This window comes from Panthera onca, chromosome C1, assembly GCF_046562875.1.
Source record: "Panthera onca isolate mPanOnc1 chromosome C1, mPanOnc1 haplotype 2, whole genome shotgun sequence".
NCBI classification, from domain to species: domain Eukaryota; kingdom Metazoa; phylum Chordata; class Mammalia; order Carnivora; family Felidae; genus Panthera; species Panthera onca.
The window spans coordinates 140,679,054-140,699,684 of record NC_138346.1 but is presented as its reverse complement, the minus strand read 5'-3'; the positions used below and the strand labels follow the sequence as shown (position 1 = coordinate 140,699,684).

General features: G+C 39.5%; 1 protein-coding gene across 4 annotated transcripts in view; it reads left to right on the top strand.

Annotated features, from left to right (window-relative positions):
• Nucleotides 1-13,129, top strand: part of TLCD4 (TLC domain containing 4) — a 98,061-nt gene extending 84,932 nt beyond the window's left edge. For all 4 annotated transcript variants that reach the window (XM_060623200.3, XM_060623198.3, XM_060623199.3 and 1 more), the window contains one exon: nucleotides 7,218-13,129. In XM_060623200.3, coding sequence (XP_060479183.1) covers nucleotides 7,218-7,536 — 319 coding nt within the window. In that variant the 3' untranslated portion in view covers nucleotides 7,537-13,129. The remainder of the gene's footprint in view (nucleotides 1-7,217) is intronic.
• Nucleotides 13,130-20,631: the final 7,502 nt, after the last annotated feature.

Here is a 20,631-nt window from a genome sequence, read left to right as displayed (position 1 = left end):
CCTTAGGAAGAGGATGGATAGGCATAGAGGGTATTGAGTGTCAGAGAGAGCTGATTGAACTTGATCCAGTGGACAGTGAGAATGTAGTCTAGCAGAGGAAGACATTCTGAAAATAGCCCTGAGTTAATTGTAGTTTTTGGTATTTGTAGGATAGATTGGAAGATTGGAGGCAAAATGTAGAGTTAGGAGGTTAGCAGACAGCTCTTAGTTTTGTGAATGAATGGTGTGATTTCATTAGTCCTGAAAATAAATAGGAGTCCAAATTAGGCTGTGGGGATAGAGAAAAGACAACGAAATAGAGATTTTCAGGGAAGAAAAGGGGATTTTGGCAATGGATGAGAAATTAGAGGTAGATAAAAGGGATGAGTTTAAGATCACTTAATTATATACCTTTGAGGAATTGACCCACGAAAAGAGACAGGGTATGAGGAAGACTGGGGGCGGGAAAGGTGGTGGATTTGGCCTGGAGATGTCAGATAAGAGGACAAACAGAGCATCTGAGTGGAAATGTAGTGGGAGGTACAGAGAGGAATTTTGGGATGATCAGGTAGAGGTGACATTTGAAACCATGAGAAAAGATGGCATTTAAATGACGAGTGTCTAGAATTGAAGCATAAGATAAGGAAGACTACATATAATGAAGGAATAGTTTAGAAGGGGAAGGAGAGCCAAAATAATATTGGGGTGTGGGGTAACTTCTCTAAAATTAAGTTCCTGAACCCCTAAAATTTCAGGATTAATATTAAATACCAGTGTTTACATGCCTGAAAGAATTACATTTGCAACCAGGATATAACCAGGGTCAGCTCACTGCCCAGTCTCTGTGTAGAGTCCCAGAAACAGTACAGCATCCAAAACCTTTTTGGAGTTTTTCCAAGGGTGTCAACAAAGATCGTTTGTTACTCACAGAAACACTTCTTAAAATTCTCTTCGCTCCTCTTGAACTCACAATATCTCCGAGACCCTGCAGTTTTCCCAAGGCTCATTCAAACTTCTGATCCTTAACTCCCAACTCCAGAAACTCCCCGAACCATTGCTGTGTGGAGGGATTGATTCTATGATCCCATCCTCTTTCCTCACATTTTTTCTTTCTCTATCTGCAAAGAACCTTCCTGCTCTTTCCAGATGTGAATTACACCAAATAATACCTTGTTTTTACATGATTTGTAGTTAGTACCACACTCTGCACAGTTAATTCCCAGGACTTAATTAAAAGATTCAATTTTCTTTAGAAGGGCAGTGGAGGAAGAAGTGCTAAATGACCAAAGACAGATTTTTCTCTGTGGGGTTGGGTGAAGATTATAAACGCCTACAATTTGCTATCTTTTCTGTACACCTGTCTTAGTAATAACTGTGGATGTGGGTAAAAGAGTGTTTTCCCTCTGTTCTTTCTTCTCACATGCATGTCTTCCTTCTTCTTCCTGCCCGTTTCCCTTTCAGCTTCAATACATATGTTCACAAACTGTTAGCCTTTATTTGATGGAATGAAAGTGTGTTCGAATTAGGGAAGAAGTAGATGCCAACAAAATAAGTGGTCCTTCTGATGTGAGAGAGGAAGATAAGAGTATATAAATATTATTTCACCTTGTATTAATATATGAGCTCTTCCCTTTAAAAGAGACTGACTTAAAGACCAGGCACTAGTCACATGGAAAAATTGGCAGACGATGAATATGGTTGGTGATTGCATAGTAAAGCCAAAGGACAAATTCCATAAGTCTGGATTTTTACATAATCACCCTTCCACACAATCAAAAATTTGGAAAGTACACGAAGTGCTTGGAGAACAGGAAGTAGTCTGGACCAAATACAGGACTTATGAAAAGAGAAAAGGCTAGAATCAAGGGAGACCAGTTAGGTCAATGTAGTCATCGAGGTAAGACATACTGAGGACCAAAAATTATAATGGCAGCAGCGGGAATGGAATGAATCAGGAAGGGATAAGGAAGACTTTTAGCAAATAAAATAGACAGGGCTTGGTTACAGACTGTGGAAATAGTCTAGGGTGACTGCAAGTTTCTGATTTGGATGACTAAGTCATTGGTGACACCGTTGTTGAAGATTGGGAAGATCAGTAGGTATAAACTTCCAGTTATAAAATGAGTGGGGATGTAAGGTACAGTGTGGGGAATACAATCAATAATGTATCAGCTTTGTATGACGACAAAAGTTAGCTAGACTTACTGTGGTGATCAATTCTGGTGTATACAAATGTGGAACCACTATGTTGTATACCTGAAACTAATATACTATGTTATGTCAACTATACTTCAGTTTCATCAATCAATAAAATCTACAAACCACGCACACGCACGCACACACGCACACACACATGCAGGCGCATTTTTCACAGAAAGACCTGAATTTGAACAAAGAAAAAGCAGACATTGGGATGCTTGTGACACACGAACACACAAACTGTACTGAAAAGATGGCCCCTGCACTCTTTCTAGTCTTATCTAGCTGTCTGAAATATGGCCGTTTAATTATACAAAACAATTTTGTATGGCTCAGTGTTATATGAAAGCTTGCTTGTGCAAATTCCTTAATTTTTATATTAGAATGGCATTTATTCTTGAAAATAAAAATGTTTCCATGTATCAAAAACAAACAAACAAACAAATGATTGAGAGGGTCAGAAGAGAAACAGGCAGTTTTTGTGGTGGTGGTAATGTAGAGGAGGGGTTGCCAGGCAGGGAGTAAGGTATTGATTCTTGGCATGTTGAGTTTTAGGCATATTTGAGAATTTGTGATTTGTAAATGCTCACCAAAAATTAGGTGAAAATGTTCAACAGTAACTTAGAAATATGCAACTACAAGTAGTCTGTGTGAGAGAACTTGAAGTCAAAGATTTGTGCTAAGGTGGTGAGCCTCTGAGAGTGGATGAAATGACCTTGGTAGCACATATAGAAGGGAATGGTGTTTGGGAGACACACATATTTAAAAAATTTTTTTGTTTAATGTGTATATTTTGAGACAGGGAGAGACAGAGCACAAGCAGGGGAGGGGCAGAGAGAGAGGGAGACAGAATCCAAAGCAGGCTCCAGGCTCTGAGCTGTCAGCACAGAGCCCAGTATGGCTCTAACTCACGAATCATAAGATCGTGACCTGAGCTGAAGTCAGACGCTTAACTGACTAAGCCACCCATGCGCCCCTGGGGGGGCACACATATTTAAGGGACAGGCAGAAGAAGTGGAGACTGAGAAGTGTGATTATAGGGAATGAAGAGGAAATAGTATCATGGAAGTCAGGAGAGACGGAAGTGTGATGGTTGGCAGTGTCATATGCTATAGAAAGGCCACCTGAGATGAAGGCTAAGATGAGCCCACTGTCTTGGGCCTGGGGAAGCCACTGGTGACCAGTTCCTTTGCAGGGGAATGTGATCGTATTGTACTGGGCTGTGAAGTATCACAAAAATGTCTGTGAATATACTGTTGACTTCTCTTTCAAAAAGTTGATAGGGAAGACAAGCAGAGGAGAGACTTTTGGATTAGAATTGAGCATGTTGGTGAGAAAGAAGAAAGGATCGATCTAGATGGAACAGAGGAAGGGGAGAATTGATGGACTAAAGTCCCAGAAGGTGGGGTGGGGTCCTGAGCATGGCAAAGAAGTATACATCTGAGTATAAAGGTAAAGGTGCCCAAAAAGAAGTTTCGAGACCCTGAGGTCAGAGTTTGGGGAATTCATGCTTGATGGAACCTTAATACCTCAGTAGTTAGAAGAAGCCAGTTCCTCTGCAGGGACTAAGAGGTAGAAAGGAATGAGGAAGAGAAGTGACTTGAGTGGTGACACAGAGGTTGGAAGCACTTTATGGAGAGTGTAGAGTTAAGTAAAGGGACTAAAGCAAACTTGAGAATTCAACAGAAGCCCAGCTCTCTTTAAATTATAGTTGTGCCTGCCATTTCCCTTAATATCCATATGGGTGAGGAGGGGCGCCTGGCTGGCTCAGTCAGTTAAATGTCCAACTTTGGCTCAGGTCATGATCTCACAGTTTGTGGGTCCGAGCCCTGCATTCGGCTCTGTGCTGACAGCCCAGAGCCTGGAACCTGCTTCAGATTCTCTCTCAGCCCCTCCCCTGCTCATGCTCTGACCGTCCTTCTCTCAAAAATAAACATTTAAAAAAATATATGTGGGTGAGGAATAGTTATTTATTGAGTTCTTAATATGGCAGGGGGAGATTCTTACTGTGTGTCGTAACAGCTTCCTAGCAGAAAGGAGGTCCTGTCGTCGTCCCCAGGTTTGTAGAGCTAGACCTGAGGCATAGAGGTCAATAACAGGAAAGCCCGTGCAGGCGTTAAGTGGCAGAGGCAGGCTCTGAGCCCCGGCAGCCTGTCTGCAGAGCACAGCACCCACCTGCGGTGTACGTGACGTGCCTGGGAAAGCTGGTGTGATGAGCTTTTGGAGGTAGGCAACAAGGGTGGGATGGGTGAAGTGGCGAGAGACCTGAGGGCGCTGATAGGTCTTCTGAAGCCAACCAAGGTCAGGGAGGTAGGAACGGAAGTAATCAAAGTCTGAAGGCTGATACTGAGGGACTTGAGAGTCAGGAGGTCAAAGAATGGCTTTAGGTGGAAATGGGCAAAGTGAAACGTGGGATGCTAAGGGTTGTGATGACAGAGGTCATTTGAGTGATCCCAAGGCCACCGTATAGTCGAAGAGGTGAATGGCTGAGGGTAATGGGAAGTCCTTGGAGCAGAGGAGACTGTAGGATGGAAGATCTGGATTAGAACAAAAGATTTTGACTTGACTGCTTCCGTGACGCTTTTCCTATTTGTGATATTTTATTAATTTGACCATTGCTGCCTAAATAGTTTCTCTTTTAATTGCCTTGAATAATTGAGCTTCTCTCTTGTCACCCTACGTACACTTAGAAATTGTAACATACCTCTTATCCTACCAATTACTCCTACTTGATCTTTTGATCTCTCTTAGTAAAATATTTTAAGGTTTTCTTAACTGTTAAACTTTAGCTACCGAGGTTGAGCAGTTTCTAGCTTAGTCGTAACTAATTCAGCCAAGTTAAATATTAAGATACATGGACATATTTTACTATAGTTACAACTTAATCTCTAAAATAATGAGGTAAAATTAGGCAAGATCTTTTTTTTAAGGAGAAAAAAGTAGAATAGAGAAAGTACTACAATTTTAAAAAGAAGCTTTATTTAAGAATAATTTTAAGGGTGCCTGGGTGGCTCATTTGTTAAGCGTCTGACTTCAGCTCAGGTCGTGATCTCACGGTTCATGAGTTCGAGCTCCATGTCGGGCTCTGTGCTGACAACTCAGAGCCCTGGAGCCTGCTTCAGATTCTGTGTCTCCCCCTCTCTCTGCCCCTCCCCTGTTCGTGCTCAGTCTCTCAAAAATGAACAAACATTGAAAAAAAATAAAATAAAAAAATAATTTTAGACGTCTCCAAAAGTTGCAAGGATGTTACAGAAGGTTCCCAAAGACTCCTCTCTGTTGTGATGGTTTCTCAGACTTTGGTTGTTTTTTGAGGAGTCCCGGTCAGGTGTTTTGCAGAGTAGTTCTCAATTTGGATTTGTCTCATGTTTTCCTCATCATTAGACTCGGGTTATGGGTTTTTGGAGGAAGACCGTGTAAGTAAAGTGCCATTCTCACGACAGCGTGCCAGGCCTGAACACTATAAACATGACTTATCACTGTTGATGTTCACCTTGCTCACCTGGCTGAAGTAGAGTTTGTCACATTTCTGTTTTAAAGTTACTCTTACTACATCACCTGCCTTCTATACTGAACTCTGGAATGGAGTCCCTGTGAATAGCAGTGGGGAGTTATGTTTCAACTCGTTGAGGTTACAATATCTACATAAATCATTTGTAATTATTCTGTACAGGATATTTATCTTTTCTCCTCCAATCATTAATTCCTTCATTTGTTTATATTACTATGGATCCATGAATATTTATTTTATACATCAGGTTTTTTTTTTTTAAATCCAATACCACATTATTTATTCATTGTTTACTTTGTTCAGAATGTTACAGCTTTTGCCATTGAATTCTTTCACTTGGTTTCTGTGGCCCTTTGATATAACCTTATCATTTTGCTTTTGAGCACTTTCTTACTTTCTGGTAGTAAAAAATATTCTAGATCCATATTGTATGTATGTTTGCATTCATTTTTTTGTGTGGACATAAATCAGTTGGGAAAAGTATCTAAGAGTGTGATTGCTGGGTTGTATGCTATGAATATGTTTAGCATTGTAACTGCCATATTGTTTTCCGAAGTGGCTTTACCATTTTATTCTCACCAGCAATGCTTGAGGGTTCCTGTTGTTCCATATCCTTGCCAGAATTGGGATTTTCAGACTTCGGGATCTTAATTATGTTTATAAATATGCGGTAGTATCTCATTGTTTTAATTTACAGTTTTCTAGTGACCAATGATGTTGAACATCTTATCATATTCTTATTTTCCTTTTGTGTATCTTCCCTGATGAGGTGTTTAAGGTCTTTGGCCCATGTTTTAATTGGGTTGTTGCCTTATGGTTGAGTTGTAAGTGTTCTTTTCATACATTGGGTATATTATCCTGTATGTATTTTGAAATATTCTCTTCCAGTGTATGGGTGTCTATTTTAACAGTGACTTTCACAGAGCAAGTTTTTAACTTTAGTAAAGTCCAACTTACCAACATTTTTTTCCCACGGTTTATGCTTTTGGTGTTATATCTAAAGTACTATCGCCAAACCTCAGATCATGCAGATTTTTTTCTGGGTTTTCTTCTAGAAGTTTCATAGTTTTTCATTTTACATTTATGTCTGTGGTTCATTTTGAGTTATTTTTTGTGCAAAGTGTGAGGTCTCTGTGTAGGTTCATCTTTCTGCATCTGAACATCCATTTGTTTCAGCTGTTTGTTGGAAAAAATGATCCTTTCTCCATTGAATTACCTTTACACCATAGCCAAAAGTCAGCTCAGTATATTTCTGTGGGTCTGTTTCCAAGCTAACACTGTTGATCTTTCACCAATGCCATGCTGTCTTGATAACTGTAGCTTTATATAGCAAGTCAGTCTTGAAAGTGGGTAGTATGAGTCTGCCAACTTTCTTCCTTTTCGGTATTGTGTTGGCTATTCTAGGCCCTTTGCCTCTCCATATAAATCTTAGGGGGGATGTTCACTGAATTTTAAAAACTGGAAACTAAAATTAAAATGGTTAATCCTCAGCGATGCGAGTAAATGTGATGCTTTTAAAAATTTTTTCCAGGTGGTTCTTTGAAGCTCTGAAGTATCCTAAGTTTTCCAAGGCTAACGTCATCAATGGAATTCTCATGACAGTGGTGTTCTTCATCGTGCGGATTGTCTCGATGCCTCCTTTTTATAGCTACATTTATTCTGTGTTAGGAACAGAAGCCTACATAAGGCTTGGATTTTTAACCCAATGCTCCTGGATCTCTACTTGTATTGTTTTGGATGTGATGAATGTCATGTGGATGATCAAAATTACAAAAGGTTGCGTCAAAGTCATCTCTCTCATCAGACAAGAGAAAGCCAAAAGTAGTCTTCAGAATGGAAAACTTGACTAAAAGTTGGCTGTTGATAAGCATACTTTATTACTACCCGCATTATATCTACTGATAGGATGAATTCTCGGCATGTTCTTGTGCTTCTTATTAATTATACTTGTTATCGAGGGTTTCAGTGCTTTCTCTTTTTTTAACCTTTAGAAAAGAGAAACTAAAACTTAGCTTTTAGTCCAAAATTTCGTTTCTGATTTTCTTCTGCATTATAAGCATGGATAAAATCTTAAAGGTTCAAATAAAAAAATTATAAATATAGTGGCGAATCGTTCCAGAAATCTGTTAACCTGCATTGGTATTTTTCTCTGTGAAAAGATGACTATTCTAATTTGATGCGCTTGTTTTGTGTCACCAGGTTTTCTGAAAGAATGGAAACTGCTTTTAAATTTGTAAATAGCTCTCAACCTTTCGTTGTACTGCGCTCATTTTGTGCTATGGCTGTCAATACCTGTGGAGGGTTTAATTTCTGAATTGTTGAGCTGTTCTTTTTCTTAGGCTATTAGTAATAATGTATTTTTTTGTTTAGATATTCTATCATCTATTAATGGTGAAGTATTTTGCTTGCTTTGGGAATATTTAATTAGTTCAGTCATGGAAAATACTTCTTTCATTTTTCGATTTTTCAGACCTCACTTTATTATTTCTATTTTTAACATTTTATCAAAGTACTGCTTTTTTATTTGTAGTAAGTCTTAAGACAGATCTTTCAGAGCTCCTTGAGAGATGAATTCCTCTTTCTAAAAATGCATGTTGTAGATGACTATTTAGGCTAATAAGAGGAATCATTAAGAAAAAAGCTTTAACACTGCTGTCTCGGTTTCCCTGGCACTTTTTCCATGAAAAAAAAATATGATTTCTATTTGCAAAACCTCCCCTAAGTTCAGAACCCAACATCATCAGCACCAAAGTGTTATGCAGTATGTATATATCATGCTCCTAAGGTAGGCCTCTCCTTGATGAGACCAAAACTCTAAAAAATCAGTATTCACATTTTACTCACAGTTCACACCCATGCTTGCTTAGTCAATATTTTGAGTGCTTTGACTTTCTATCTTTCCTAAAGTACAGGGAAAAAAAAATAGTTAATTTAATCCAAGTATTCTGATCATCAATATTCTTGTCTTATGCGATAATATATGACTAGGGACTCTGGTTTTTTGTTTTTTGTTTTTTGGGTTTTGTGTGTGTGTGTGTGTGTGTGTGTGTGTGTGTGTGTGTGTGTGTGTAAGTATATGTTTGCTTTTTCTTTGATTCTTGCAACCCAAATATAGAATTATATAGTTATCTATTATTGCCTTTATTTTTCTCAAGTACTTGACTTTAATGATTGTTCTTACGTAAGAAAAAAAGAAATTTAACCAGTGACAGATACTTGAATTTAATTGAACCCAAACCAAAAGATCGAATCCACTCAGTTTCTCAGTTGGTAGAAGAATGATTCTCTTTTCATTGTTCATGTTATGATGAATCAACTTTGATTTAATTTGACTTGATTTGATTTGATTTGATCTGGCTGTCTAATGCAGATAGAGCCTGATAAGTTTTAGACCATTTAAAGAAGGTAATTGAAATCTCAGTCAGTGAGAAAATCAAATTGATCAGCTTATACTAGGTATACTTATTTTTGAATGACTTAAAGTAATGCAAAGTATAGGTATTTGCTTTTAAAGCTACTGATATTACATTGATAATTTGTTACCAAATTTTGTGCCTTCCACATCATAGGCACTTAAATGTGTATTGGTGGTTTAGAGAGGGTAGGAAAGCACATGGTTTTATCTTGTTCTTTTCTTGCTCTTTTGCAAGAAAACTGACTTTTTAAAAGGAACACATTTATATTAGAAAACTATTTTGGAAATCAATTCCTTTAGAAAGAAGCAAAACTTGAAATAAATATTTTTGACTCTTTGGATATTTCTATAGTTTCTGAACAGATTTTAAACCCACCACAAAATGAAGTCAGTATAAAGCAATATATTGCAATGTATTGTAATATAAAACTCACTGCTCAGTGAGTTTCCATATAGTAGTTTGGGTTTTTATGCTTGCTACTTCATGCTTAAAACTTCATTTTTACTTTCATTGACAGTACTTTTCATCAGTATAGCTGCTCAGTGAGCAAGTGTGTTTAAAATAGCAATGCTTTGAACTAAAGTTTGTCATTCCCTTGGTCAGCAATTCTTATTTTATGCTGGCTGCATGACAGCTAATTCAACATCCAGATTCAATACCCAAAAGTAGAAGCTCCATGTTTCCTCTCACAACGCACATGAAATGGAAGAGACACTGCAAACTGCCGTGCTACTTTAAATCAGATTTTCATAGGAACTATACTTCGCTCTTCTAGGATTGTGTCCACCTACCTAAGATACAAGGCATTAAAGACAGAACATATCATTTATTAAACGATGAATTTTTCATTTATTAAATGACAAACTTTTGCTAGACATTTTACATATTAAATATTTTGACTACATGGATTAATTTAAATGATTCTATTAGGCGTTCTGATATTTAACAACTCTATTAAAATATTTGTAGAACATAAAAGCAAATTGGTATAAATTTTTAAGCAACTCTATTTTTATAGAAAAAGATTAGTGACAACCTGTAACTATAAAGATGTTCTTTGAACATGCAGTTGTCTAAAAAAATAAACGATTCTTACAAAATTTTAGAAATGAATGAAAATCAGCATGCAAGATCATAGATTCTGCATCTGATATTTGGGAGAATTTAAAAATTATGAGTTTGAGTTCATAGAGTTTGCATTCTTGTGTCGAAAATCTTTCTAGTGAGTATTGTTTGCATTTATTTAAAACTCAAAATGGAGTTACATATGAGTAAAAAAAAATAACTCCTGCATAAGTTGTGTCTTGATACCTTATAGTGAGTTAAGATGCAATTTTTATTCCACCTGTTTTATTCCACCTGTTTAGTTTTGTTGTTTCATGAGCTAGCACTGTGTTAAGAGAAATAATAATGTCTTCACCATTCCTAAGGGTGACTGATATACCGTGGATGCCCCAGAACTATTGTAAAGGTCTAGTTTTAAAAACTGCCTAGTATATGGGTGTTTGAATCAAATCCTTTTCTAAATTTTAATCTACTTGATTCAATCGTTTGCTAAACTATCAGTTTTTAAATTGGATACTTTCTTTGAGGTGTATCCGGTGTTTGGAGAACCGTCCCTTCACGGGCATGAAGGGCCAGCTTTATGCGTTACACCATTTGTCATCCTGCATTAGAAACAGTCTTATGGAGATGTCTAGGGGAGAGTTGTAATATTCATGTTCTGTTTTGCTTTTGAGGGAAATAAACATGTTCCAAAAGACACTATTAAAATAAACGTTTGAACAAATTTCTGTTTCTAGGTTACTCTTAACTCCAATACATAAATATACATATGAATTGGCTTATCAGTGGTTTACTCTGTTGCTTGAAATGGAAAAGTCCATGTCATTGTTGACATCATCACTTATATTCATGGAAGACTATGCATTTATATGTTTTGAATTCCAGAAGAAGCAAACTCGTAGAATTTTATCAGAAATGTGGCACAGTGTTTCTCCGCAGTTATGAACCAGCACAGCAGTGAGACCCCTCCTGTGTCTGGAGACCGTGGGCACACGCACAAACCACCCAGCCTTACCCACAGCTGGTTGACGACAGGCACACTAAAGCTACCGAAAGTGAGTTTTGACACGAAACATACGTAGTACGTGTGAGAACAGTGGGAAGCCAGCAGGACCTGGAGTTGGAGACACCACGACTGATTTTCCCTTAAAAGTCATGATGCTCCTCCATCATGTAGAAGTTTCTCTCTGAATCCTCCCAGCCCTTCCATCTCCTCCTCTTAACACCCTGACGATTTTATTGGCACCTCCATCTCTTATGCCAACACCTTTCAATGTCAACTCTTGAGGCTTCCCCATGCCCTTAAGCTTCCCAGCCTATTGTGGCAAATTTCAAAGTATTCAAGCATGTTCTTCCGGGGCGGGGGGTGGGGGCGAAGCATTACAGTAAGTTTAAGTGGGAATCAGACAAACCATAATTGCTAAGAGGCTATCGGAAGCCATTTAGTACTTAATAACACTTGTTACAAGATGAGACAAGGCTAATGAGACTATAGTTTTATTGAGAAACATCTGTAGTCTCTTTCTTAAACTGGCTCAGCAGGAAGAGCTTTAGAATACGTTTCAGCTGGGGAGTCATTGCAGGCATGCACATTATCTAAATGCTCTTCCTTAGACCCTATGACTGGAAGAGGAGGAACTGAGGTGTCTGGCAGCGTTACTGAGTCCTGCTCTTTAGTTGACCAAATTTAGTTATGGTCGTGTATCCTTTAAAAACAAGCTGACCAGCAAGTGGATTACTCAGCATATTTTACAAGTGCAACACCCAAGGACTTGAGCCCTGTCCCTTTCCAGCCTAGACTTCCAACTGCCTCTATATAGCTTTGGTAGTAAGTTGTACCTGTATTTGAAGATATTTTGGATAACAATGAAGAACTGAAGGCTAGCTGCTAAAGATTGGGTTGTTTGCATTGAAAATGTTTACACTGATTCCCTTGAGCAGTAGACAGTTTTGATATCAGGCCCTATATATAAGACCAAAAACAATGAGAAATATTTCTAAATCTTAAAGATAGAAATACAATACCTCTGGCTAAAAACTCGTTAATTATCATCTGTATATGTTTTTCTTTATATCTTTACATAATTCTTTCTGTAATTAAGCGCGCGTTAGGTGTTTGCTGCTTCTTGGTTAATGAAGCCTGAAAATATAACTGTAAATAAAATATGCTATATTTTTTCTGTTTCTTGCTTGGTTTGCTTCTAGTGTGGTCATATCTGCTTTTTACTTAAGGAATTTTTGCACAGATAATATTCTCTTACTGACTTGTAACTAGGATGGTTATGAGGTTTTTCTGGTAATTATTAGAATTTGTAAAAATAACCTTTAGACATAGATTTCATTTGAAAAAGTTACTCGAAAATTGCAGCAAATGTGATAGCCATAGTGATATATACAATTTTTTTTCTGGGAATATATACAACATTACTACTTAATTGTTAGAACGATTTTGGAAGTCTTTCAAAATACATTTAACACTTTGAGAACACGCCTTCTAATTTATTTCCATAAGGCTGAATGAAGAACTTTGTTTTCTTTACAAAATGTGAGACTTGGTAATTTACACATCAGTGTTCTTCAGATTTATCAGCATTTAAAATAGCAATTTAGTATTCTTTACTTTCGTCTCTGGTTGTGCTTAATTTGGAGGGGATTACTTAATATCTCTAGGTAATTCCCTTAACATTTTCAAATGTTTGTATACTTTATGTGTGTGCCAATTTAAGGTATATGCAACTTCTAAGCAATAATCTGCATGTTATACAAGGTTGGCATTCCTTTATCATGACAATTTTATTTGATATGAATTTTAAGAATGTGTATAAAATCAATATCCTATATATAAATCATCCCACCTCCCAAGGAAAACCTTCAGATTTTCTTGTGTTAGAACACTAATGTGGTGCGAAGCTTTGTATTTTGTGAGAGAAAATTAATAAAACCACAGTTATTTAGTGCAAAAGTTCGAGTCTGCAAAGTGTACACTTTAATAGTAATTAATGAATACATTGATGAGAAAAATTACTTTCCTCCAACCCAATCCTCTCTTCTAGCTCTTGAATCCTAAAGCTCCTATTTATTCTTCACGATGCTTATAGGACTTGTTCACTCTGCTCCCTCCCTTCTCTCCCTGAGGTCCCCGCCTTGGAACAACCCAGAAGGCCCAGCAGACAGCATAGTCATGCTTGTTGATGGAAGGAATGGCGCTATCTAATCAATAGGCTCTTTTAGATTAGGTAAAACTTTGGCAGTTATGTTTTTAATCTCCCTCCCCATGTCCTTTAGGCCTCTCATGCGGTCTCAAGTGTTTTTTGCCAAATGTCTTGGCTGAAATTCCTCCCTTCTCAAATTGCCCCTGGCCTTAATCTTGCATCTTGGTCCGAGAATATCCAGTAGATCAGGAAGCAGAGAGCTAATTGAATAGAATACTGAAGTGGTTTGGCCTTTGGAAAGAGTATCATGAGTCATGCTTCAGAACATGCCTAAAATGTTGTGTCAAGACTGGCAAAGGAACAGCTGAATTTCAAAATTAAAATAGCAGCCACAGCTGTTAGTGGAGATAGGCCACAGGTAAAATTACAAGGACTGAAAACCCCTCGAAGCAAGTGTAAATGGGTGCTCTCTCTCTCACACCTCAGGCGGTCTCAAAGATGAGCCACCCTTTATTTCCTGTTCCTTAGTCTTTACCAAAGTGAACTTACTGCTTTCCCTCCCTGTCACGGGTCTTAGACATGCACAAAATAAGCAAGTTGGCAAATTTGCAATTTCCCCCCATTCTAGTAACTGATAATCTGTTCCTAGATGCTCCTCACAAATCAGACTCTTCGCAGCTGCTTGAGTAGCCCATGGTTGCTTATGGCACAGTGCTACTAGGCTTGGAGCCTGACTCCCACCTTGGCGAAATAGCCCCTTCCTCTGTTCATCTGCCTCCCGCTAAATTCTTCCACGTCTAGTCTTGTCTTCTTACCCAATTATACCACTCCAGAAATTACCCGGGCAGTACTTTCAAAGAGGACTTGTAGGGAGAAATGAAATGTAATATGGATGATGGGCTGCATTTCTAGGGAGTATAAAGTTCAGGGATAGATGGAAATTTGGAAAGAATGACAGAAAAAGAGAGGTAAACTTCAGGAAATAGGAAAAACAAAGTAATAAAATGCTATGCAGGTAAGCTTTGCATTTTGGGTGACACGAACTTCTCAAAAGTGACTACGGTGAAATTCATGTACACGTTACAAGAATTTTTGTCTTTTCTTCATTAAATTGCAATATGAACATTCATTGTATATGCCTTTTTTCCTTCAGAATTTTATTTAAGTCCCAATTAGGTAACATGCAGTGTAATATTGGTTTCTGGTATAGAATTTAGTGACTCATCACTTCCATACAACACCCAGTGCTCATCACAATTGCCCTCCTTCATCCCCATCACCTGTTTCACCCATCCCCCCACCCACCTCCACTCCGGTAACCATCTGGTTTGTTTCTTAAATTCCATTTATGAGTGAAATCCTATGGTATTTGTCTTTGTGTATGCATATACATGCAGGTATGGTGTGTGTGCATGAATCTATCATCTTTCCATCTTAGCAGTGTGTCACCCACTGCTGACAGATGTCTCTTTTTTTAAAAATTTTTTTAACATTTATTTTTTTGAGAGACAGAGTATGAGCGGTAGAGGGGCAGAGAGAGAGGGAGTCACAGATTTGAAAGCAGGCTCCAGGCTCTGAGCTGTCAGCACACAGCCCAACATGGGGCTCGAACTCATGAATGCGAGATCATGACCTGAGCTGAAGTCAGATGCTTAACTTGACTGAGCCACCCGGGTGCCCCTGACAGATGTCTCCATGCAGAGGCAGGACTGAGCAGGCATCCCAGTGGAACAGTGATTCTGGTGGACTGCCTGAGCCCACAGCAGACCCTGAGTCCTGGTCTGTTGTAGTTACCAAAAAACCCAACTATGCCCAATGATTAAGCTTTGTGGAATAATTTGTGTTGTCAGGTTCATCATGAGAGGTTTTAGAAGATGAAATGTGCAGTTTCAAAAGTATACTGCGCTGTGTACAGAAAGGATGTCTGAATGGATGTGGCACAAGAGGGTAGGATTTTGTTTGAATTGTAAACTGGAAAAGAGCAATGTGCAAAGAGTGAGGTGCCCGAGAGCCCAAGGTACCGGTGAAGAAGTATCTTCATTTCTGAGAGTCTTAGTTTTGTGATCTGTAAAATCATGTTTCAAGTATCTCTGATGTTCCTTCCAACTCTCCCATCCTGTTAGTAAGAGCTTTAATTCGAAACAAAGCAATTAGAACGGAGCAAGTGTAGCTTTAAGGCTTAGTGAATGTGATTGGAACAACATCTGAGAGAGTTTCTCAGATGAGAGTACGGAGAAGTAGGCAGTAATGGAGAAATTGACTAAGCAACGGTGAAATGGTTAAGCCTGATGTGTGCCCTTGGACAAGGAAGAAAAACAAAAGGGCCAGATCTGGTAAATATTGCAAAGGGAGAACCAGAATGGTTTAGAAAAACTGAACGGAACTGACGGTTAAGGCTGTGGAGCGGGGAGGTGACAGATGCCATTGGATGTGATGTCAGAACGTGGGGAGCCGAGGACTCAGCTGGAGGTTGGAGAATGACTACTGTCGGCAGCTCTTAAGGGGACACTGTGGATGAGAGGAAAGAGGGAAGTCAGGGACTGAGGCATTTTTCAATAAATGAGGAAGGGCAAGGTACAGTAGTTGGAAGAGCAGAGTGGATCCTGGGGTGGACTTCTAACATAATGGCAATGTGAAGAATTCAATCTGGGGGAAAGAAGAAGTCTCTCAAAATGCCTCACTGTTGTAGTTTCTATTGCTTTTCTCATTTCTGAACCATGGCCTTGCCTTGACCCCTCATATCTGTGTGTTCTGTGTTCCTGACTGTCACCCATAGTCTCCCCATGGTCCTTTCAGAGCTTGGGTACAGCCTAGAGATGATACCCAGGGGCCTTATTCTCTGGGTATCATCTCTAGATCGTACTAAGGCCCCTTCTGGAGAGTCTGGCTGCAGGTCCGGTAGTTGGGGGCTGCTGCAGATGGAGAGAGCTGCAGCCTTGGGGGGGGGGGTGTTAACTGCCTAGGTGCGGTGGTCTTTGGATGGTGGGGGGGGGGGGCAAGGTTCAAAGCAGGGAGCAGAAGCCGGTATAACCTGGAGCAGGCACAGGGAGGCTGCTGTGAATGTGTTAGGTCTCCAGTTTCTGTGTATGAATTGCCAGGAAGGCGACACGGAGAAGCACTCTAAAACGTTCCCTCTTGGACTGCCATACGGTCTCCTAATTGGTCTCTCCCACTACACACTCTCTTCCTGCCCATCTGTCACACACGCTACTGACTGACTCACTTTCAAACACATCCTCAATATGTGTCACAGCCCTGCTCAGAATTTCTGAATATTCTGAGAATACTCTCCTCCCAAGTCTAAACTCCTACAAGGAAATTTAAAGTTCTCCGTGATCTTGCCACACCCTATCCATCCAGGTTCCGGCACACGGGTGCCACTACCTGCACCTGCTCGGCCAGCTGCACACACCCTTGCACACTTGCTGTGCCTGTAGCCTAGAGGGCCTTGACTCTCACAAATCTGTCACCTACGTATCCTCAAGACACATGCTAAGAGAATCCGTTCCTCTTTTCTCCACTAAAAACAAAACAAACACGTCCAGATAGAGTTAAGAGGAATACACTCATTAAATCATGTTAGTATTTATTAAGCACTGGCTAGATTGCCCAGTGAGTTCCTGGAACAACCAGGATAAATAAATTCATTCTTGACTGAGCCTGGATCTCAGAACTTTCTGTCCTGGGGAAGCTTCTACGGCCATAGCCAAGCTGTTATGTTTTCTGTCAGCCTAAAGATCAAAGACATTAGTTCACCACCCCCACTGGCTAGGGCAAGTAGTAGGAGCTCAGCCCTCCTCAGACTTCTGCACAGGCTTTCATATTTTGAGTAGCACGGTGGAAGGACTTCATCTGGGAGTCTGAAAACCTGGATTCCAGTTCCAGTTCACCACCTGATAGTGACCAGTTTAGGCAAGTGTTTTCACCTTCTTGACATTTGGTTTTCATCTGTCAGGTGATGAGTTCGGCTGGGTGAATCGAAGGGCCCTTTTCTTTCAAATTCCAACATCCTATGATAATAGTAATTGGAATCGAGGTTGGGCAGCCTATGAGCATAATTCTCATCAGCCAGCAATTCTAGAATATTGGTTTCAGTTGGATAAGTTTTTGGAAGTGGCTTAAATTCAAGTTTGATTGTGACTGTGTGCCCTTGAGTAAGGCCCCTTGTCTATGCCTCCTTCTTCCCCACTTGCAGGAGGAGATGGTATCACTTGCAATCGATGAACCTAGCCAAAAGAGGCTGAGTATAATATTTGCTGAGTGCTTCAAGATTCTTAGGGGAAAGAGATAAAGTTTTAATGATGTACTTTCCCACTATACTTGAAGCCAAGTTGATTTTTTAAATACTCTTCCCAGTGTTAACCTTTGAAAGATGTAAACATCTTGATCATGGTATCCAAAAATGGAACCCATTTTCTTTATTTCCCACAAGAAAATATAATCGGAAAGGAAAAGAGACAACCAATGAAAATGTAAATAGTAAGTTATTTTTTCCTGTCTCACCAAAACAAAAAATCTGAATCCTCCAATTATCTTGAGAAGTCAGTCTACCACTAATAGGTCAATTACCTTGGTTGACTCAGTACTGGGTAAATCAGACTTTCCATAAGATTTCTGTGTTCTTAGTGACTCTAAGCATCATGGCCTGCTAGGGCTATTTGATGGGCTCTGTGCAGAGTGAAGTCCAGGATCAACTAGGATGGGGAAATTATTTTAACAATGTTTATCGTCTGTGACTTAGTTGGGCGGTACACTTAGTTGTTTCCTGTAACTTTATTGGTCTTCAGCTGACTGGTAATGGAATAATCTATAGTAAAGATCCACTCCAGGTTTTTACACCCTAAGACACCATGTCATGAAGAAAAGTAATGAAATAAGTAAATCTGCATTGCTCTAGGGGAAGATGCGAATGATTCCTTAGCATTCTAATGAGTAAAAATAAATACTAATTAGGATTTATGTTCTAAAGAATGGAGTGAGAAAATGAATATGTCAGTATGTTAATTTTTTTCTTTAAAAATGACTAAAATACTTTTATTTATAACTTTGGGCCATTCTTTTTAGTAAGGCATCTAAGCTGTGTATTAAAAATGTGAGGCACCCTGGGGTGCCTAGGGGGCTCAGTTGGTTAAGTGTCCGACTTTGGCTCAGGTCATAATCTCACAGTTCGTGAGTTCAAGCCCCACATTGGGCTGTCTGCTGTCAACACAGAGCCTGCTTTGGATCCTCTGTCTCCCTCTCTCTCTCTCTGCCCTTCCCCTGCTCGCTCTCTCTCTCTCAAAATCATTAAAAAAATATTAAAACTGCGAAGCCAGAAAGAAGTCTACACTCCACTGTCCATCCCTTTCGTGACTCCCCAATCATTAGCTTCAACTCTTAAATATCCTTATCCTGGATCTAACCAAATGCCTACATTTTCTATGTTTGACTCGGGCTCCAGAGACCTGCCGGAAAGCCTGTGTAATTGGAGTCATCACAAGTTCATGGTCTCAGTCATTCACTTAAAAAACACTTACACATTAGGTACCAGGTACCATGCAAGGCAGAGGGTATAAACAGTGAACAAAACTGTCGGGTCCTTCTCCACAGGGAACAGAGGTAAGGAGCAGCAAAGCATATATATGTCAAGCGACTCCATGGGCCATGTCTCCTTTCCTCTTTCATCCCAGATCTAGCACAGTGTTTCACATATAGTAGGTCACGCGATCAGAAAACATCTAGTCAGCACTTACTATGTGCCAGGCTCTATTTTAGGCTTTGGAGGACATCACTGAACAAGGTAGACAAGGAAGGCTCTGCCTGCTTAGAACTTACATTCTAGCCACTGGAGAACAGCAGTAAACAAGCCCGAAAAAAAAGAAATTTCAAGGTAATTTCAGGCAATGCTAGGTGCTGTGAAAGAAATAAAAGACAGTGGGGATTGGGAGGCATTTTAGAAAGGCCATTTTGTGGAGATGACCCTTGTACTAAGACCAAGTGTTGTGATGAGCAGTCCGGGCAGAGGAAATAGCCAGTGCAAAGTCCCCGAGGTGGGGATGCTTTGGTGTGTTTCATTAAAGGAAGTCGCTGTGACTGGAGTATGGTTAGTGAGGGGGAGGAGAGAGATAAGATGTGGTCTGAGAGGTTAAGCACGCACCAGATCATACTGGGCCATTAGGCCATTGTAAGGTGTTTGGCTTCTCATCATGCTTAGATGAAGCATTCCAGGTTGGAAGCAGTCCAGGGGAGAAATATTGCGGCTTACATGCAGGCTTTCGCACATTTGTTAGCACAATACCCAAGAAGACATATATTCTATGTTATGACTCTGTACGTAAACACATATGCATAAACAACAAGTTCATGAGACGGTCCCCTTACCATGAGTGATGTGCTCTGAGATTTTCTTTTCGATTTCACTGTAAAAGAAGAAATACTGGTTGTCACCCACTAAACTGATTTCATAACTCATCAATGGGTTGCAACTCGTGATTTTTGTAAAATACTAGTTCAGACTAAAGTGCTGACAGTAGAGATGGAGAGAAATGAACAGATTCGGGGTATATTTTAGAAGTAGGGTTGACAGCGGTTATTGACAGACTTGTGGGGAGGTAAGGAAAAAAGCATGATAAATGATGATTCCCTATGATTTTGGCTTGAACAAATGGGAGGATGGCTCTATATCCTGAGATGGGGAAGACCAAGGAAGGAATATGTTTGAAGGGAGGGGTAGAGGGGAAATCAAGAAATCTTTAAACACTTTGAAAAATTCTGATTACAAATGTTCATATACATATAGAATATGTGTAATATTAATTGCGCAAATCACAAACCAACAATAAAAAATCTTTTCATGTAGACTCTTAAAAATGCTTCTAAAATGTTCATTTTATTTTGATGATAGAAGTAAAGCCTGGTTACTAAAATAAAAGAGAAAGAAATGGGATCCATGGTATGGCCGCATAAAAATGACCACGATTGGTTTTTTTAATGTAGGAAAGTTTGTTTTTTAAAAAATGTTTATTTATTTATTTTTGAGAGAGAGAGAGAGCACACAGAGGCATGACTACATGCTTGAGCAGAGGAGGGGGAGAGAGAGAATCCCAAGCAGGCTCCACACTGTCAAGCGCAGAGCCTGACACAGGGCTCCAGCCCACAAACCATGAGATCATGACCTGAGCCAAGATCAAGAGTCAGATGCTTCTAACCAATTGAGCCCCCCAGGCCCCCCCCCCATGATGAATGTTTTAAATGTTTCCTTAATGTAACTTTTTCTATGCATTTTTTTGTCATCACCTAGGCTTTTATACAGGTAATTGTTTAGGATTGGAAT